The sequence below is a fragment of the Indicator indicator genome, chromosome 26, assembly GCF_027791375.1.
Source record: "Indicator indicator isolate 239-I01 chromosome 26, UM_Iind_1.1, whole genome shotgun sequence".
NCBI lineage: Eukaryota > Metazoa > Chordata > Aves > Piciformes > Indicatoridae > Indicator > Indicator indicator.
In genome coordinates this window covers 12,695,525-12,699,287 of record NC_072035.1, presented here as the reverse complement: position 1 = coordinate 12,699,287, position 3,763 = coordinate 12,695,525, and the positions used below count along the sequence as shown (strand labels likewise).

Sequence of the window (3,763 nt, the reverse complement as noted above, 5' to 3'; positions counted from 1 at the left end):
ATGGCCGACAGCCAGATGCCTTTCTCCTGCCATTACCCCGGCAGGCGCAGTGTCCGCGACCCTTTCCGGGAGCCCGGCTTGACCTCGCGCCTGCTGGACGATGACTTCGGCATCTCACCCTTCCCCGGGGACCTGACGGCGGACTGGCCTGACTGGGCTCGGCCCCGGCTCACCACCACCTGGCCGGGTCCCCTGCGCTCTGGCATGACCCGCGCCTCCACCATGGCCCCCAGCTATGGCACCCGCTTCGGGGGGTACCCCGAGAGCCGCAGCCCCGCGCCCTTTCCCCGCGAGCCCTGGAAGGTGTGCGTCAACGTGCACAGCTTCAAACCTGAGGAGCTGACGGTCAAAACGAAGGATGGCTACGTCGAAGTGTCAGGTCAGAGCAAGGGGGAGGAGGAGGATGGGGCATGAAAAGCAGCCAGGCCTGCTCAGCCTGTGCTGGCTCAAGAAACTGCTGTAAAATGCAAAAATGCCCTTTATTTTGAGCTTGGGAACAGGGCGAAGCCTAAAGCAGGGCTTCAGGACAGATCCATGGGCAGTTTGGGGGTGCTGCTGGGGGATCTGGCTCACAAGCCATAGTGGTTTGCTGCAAAAAGGAAAAGGACAAGCTTCCTTTGGGGTAAATCTCCCAGCTTTCTGCCCAAGCTAGCGAGGGAGGCACTGCTACGGGCAGCAGCACCCTGCAGTGAGCTGCCAAGAGGGGCCCCAGCTTGGCTCGGGTAACAGGGTGAGGCTGGCATCAAGGGAGATTCCCTTTAAAGGGGCCAAGAGAGAGACAACTTTGGTGCTTAGAAGTGGGGGGCAGCTGCCCTGCATCCCCCACTTCAGTCCAGCCCAGAAAGGCCCCAGCCTGGGCACATGCTGGCCAGAAGCACTTCCCTAAAACTTCAGTTAATGGTGTGGATGGTGGGTGCAGGGTGCACCGTATCTGGGGTGCCCACAGACACCCAGCCCCAGGCATCCCTTTGGCCTGGCAGCAACATTGTCCCCAGGGGAGGAACATGGCATGGCCTTGAGTATTTATTTGGGGTACATGGTATCAGATTGAGGGGGTCTGGGCAATGACTAGCGTGGTTTTAACTTCAGAGGTCCTCCAGGCACAGGGACCCCAGTCTGACGGTGCAGTGAGTGTGGCCCAGCCTGAGCAGAGGGACAAGGGCAAACAATGTCACCTCCAAAGGTTTTATTAGGGCTGGAGGCTTTTTCTTAAGCCCCAGCTCTTGTGGGCCAGTGAGACCCAAGGCTCTGACTAGGAGTATGGGTGCTCTGTGTCCACCATTTCCTTCCCCACATAGAAGAGGCTCCCTGATCCTTCTCCAGAGAGAAGGATTTGCACTGGGGAAAGGAAACATCTCCTGTGCAAATTGTCATGTTGGGTTTTGTTGTTGTTTATTGGGGGAAAAAAATAACCTCCTGGTGAGGTGGTGATGTGGGGTATTGCCCTTCCCTGCAGGCAAACACGAGGAGCAGCAGGTGGAAGGAGGGATCGTCTCCAAGAACTTCACCAAGAAAATCCAGTAGGTACCAGTCAGCCCTGGAGTGTTCCCCTGCTGAAAAGGCTGGGGCATGGAGGGGCTGCCACATCCCCTTGAGCAGCATCCAAATGTCACCAGCCTGCTGTGGGACCCTGTCCCTGTGACTGTGCAGGGATGGCACTGGCAGCAAAGGGCTGAGCTTTGCCAGTCCCCATGCCCCAGCTCATATATGCAGAGACTCCTGCACCTGTGGTCACCCCAAAATTTGCCCTTTTGCAGCACACAACTGGCTGGTTGGGACCACATGGTGATTTCCCAAGGGAGGCCTTTATCTGGGTATACTTTGCCGGCCTCTTCCAGGCCTGGGGCTGTGATTTGAGCCAGCTGGGGTGCAGGGAGCAGGAGGGGTGTGAGGAGCTGCACTCCGAGTGCCAGCACATCCCCGGGGCACAGCAGGGCACCACGGGCTGACACCATCACCAGCCCCGAAATCCATCCCCGTGCCTGAATGCGTGTGAGCTATGCGGGTGATGTCAGTCAGATCCCTATCGCGTTGACTCACCGCCGTGGCTCACTTTGGCAGCAATAACAACGGGCCGGGGCTGGCAGGGAAGGCAGGTCCCAAGGCGGGCAAGCTCCAGCCGCGGTGCTGCGCACATGTTTGGGGCAGGCCCCCAGCCACAGGGCTTGCAGGGTTTGCAGGGAGAAGCAGCCCAGGACATGGGAAGAGTTTCCTCAGGTGGCAGCTTTGCTTTTGCATCCTGAAGGAGCCCTGTACATCCCAACTCCCACAGGGTCGCTGGGGCTCGGCACTCCTGCTCGGCAGCCGGCAGCTGCGGCGGCTCCTTTTACGGGCAAGGCCTGCGGCTGCCGCGGAGGGCGATGATTTACTCCGGCTCTGCCGCAGCCTGGGCAGCGCAAGCGGCGGGTGACATCCCGTCAAACACATCTGCCGCGGAGATTAAACAGAGCCCGGAGGGGCCAGGCCGGCCAGGAAGCTGCTTTAAATATCCCCCGCACATTCCCAGGCACTACAGAAATGACGCAGGCTTTGCTGAGCCCCGCGGGGCTGCTGGCTCAGTATCGGTGGTTCCCCCCACGGGGGGTCCTGTGTGGCTTCCCAAGGGTCAATGTCCACCAGGGATGTGGCATGTTCTGAGCCTGGTCTCAGCTCCTAAACCGTGTCACCTTTCCTTCTCCCCTGCAGGCTGCCTTACGAGGTGGACCCCATCACGGTCTTCGCCTCCTTGTCACCAGAGGGTCTGCTGATCATCGAGGCACCCCAGATCCCTCCCTACCAGCAGTATGGTGAGGGTGGCTGTGGCAGTGAGATCCCCGTTGAGAGCCAAGAGGCCACCTGTGCCTGAGCGTCCACCCACATCCCTTCTGCACCCCAGCATCCCTCCTCCCTTCTCCCTGCTCCCCTTGGATCCCCACTCCCCAGTCCCGTGCAGCGTGGCATCCAACGAGGGTGATGGGTGCTGCTCGCAGGGACGGCATCACTTGCCACCCCACGGGAGCCCAGCTGAGAGCTGGGGTATGTGTGCAGAGTGCTGGGCCACCATCCTTGAGGGCTTGTAGCTGCCTGAGGTGCCAGTAGAGATGTTGTGCCCATGAGGCTGAGCAGAACGGATGTTCTCATGATGGCTATTTTCTGTGCTGAGTTGCTCAGATGGGATATTTATAACAATAGCAGAAAAGGGCCCTTTTTTTCTCTAGATCTGAGGTGGAATCCCATAGCCCTGTGCCTTTTCCTCCTCCGTGGGTTGGGCTTTTTTTAAGCTACATCTCTGCAAAGGACACACGTCCGGCAGCGGAGCTTGACGGCACAGCCTCTGTCCTGAGAAACGCAAACTGTCCGCGTGTTTTGAACATTCGGGTTTGGGTGGTTTTTTTTTCTTGTTTTGTGTTTGTTTTGTTTTGTTTTTTTCCAAAGACAATTTGTGCTTTTACTTGTCAGACCTGAGGAATAAAACCCAGTCGATGTTCTTAGCCTCTGCTTGTCTCAGCTGAGCCTGGTGGGGTGGGCAGCAGGGAAGAGGGGAGATGCCACTGTATGCCCCCTCCTAGCTGTGCACAGGGTCCTTCCCATGGGGGAAGGAGAAGAGAGTTAACTGGGGATGCTTGCACTGCTGGGTGGCTGAAGCATTTGCTTGAACCTTTTCTGCAGCTTATAAATGCCAAGTCCCAGCTAACACTGTGCCAGGGAAGCACTGAGCCTGGCAAGGACTATGGGCTTATCCTTTCCTTACTCACTTGAGGGGATGCAAATATTTTTTTTCTGC

At 58.0% G+C, this 3,763-nt stretch overlaps 1 protein-coding gene across 1 annotated transcript; it reads left to right on the top strand.

Moving 5' to 3' along the window:
* On the top strand, positions 1-3,453 carry HSPB8 (heat shock protein family B (small) member 8). Its single transcript, XM_054392756.1, has 3 exons — positions 1-379; positions 1,457-1,520; positions 2,686-3,453. Exons 1-3 carry the CDS (start codon positions 1-3, stop codon positions 2,843-2,845), a joined length of 603 nt encoding a protein of 200 aa, XP_054248731.1. The 3' UTR covers positions 2,846-3,453.
* Positions 3,454-3,763: the final 310 nt, after the last annotated feature.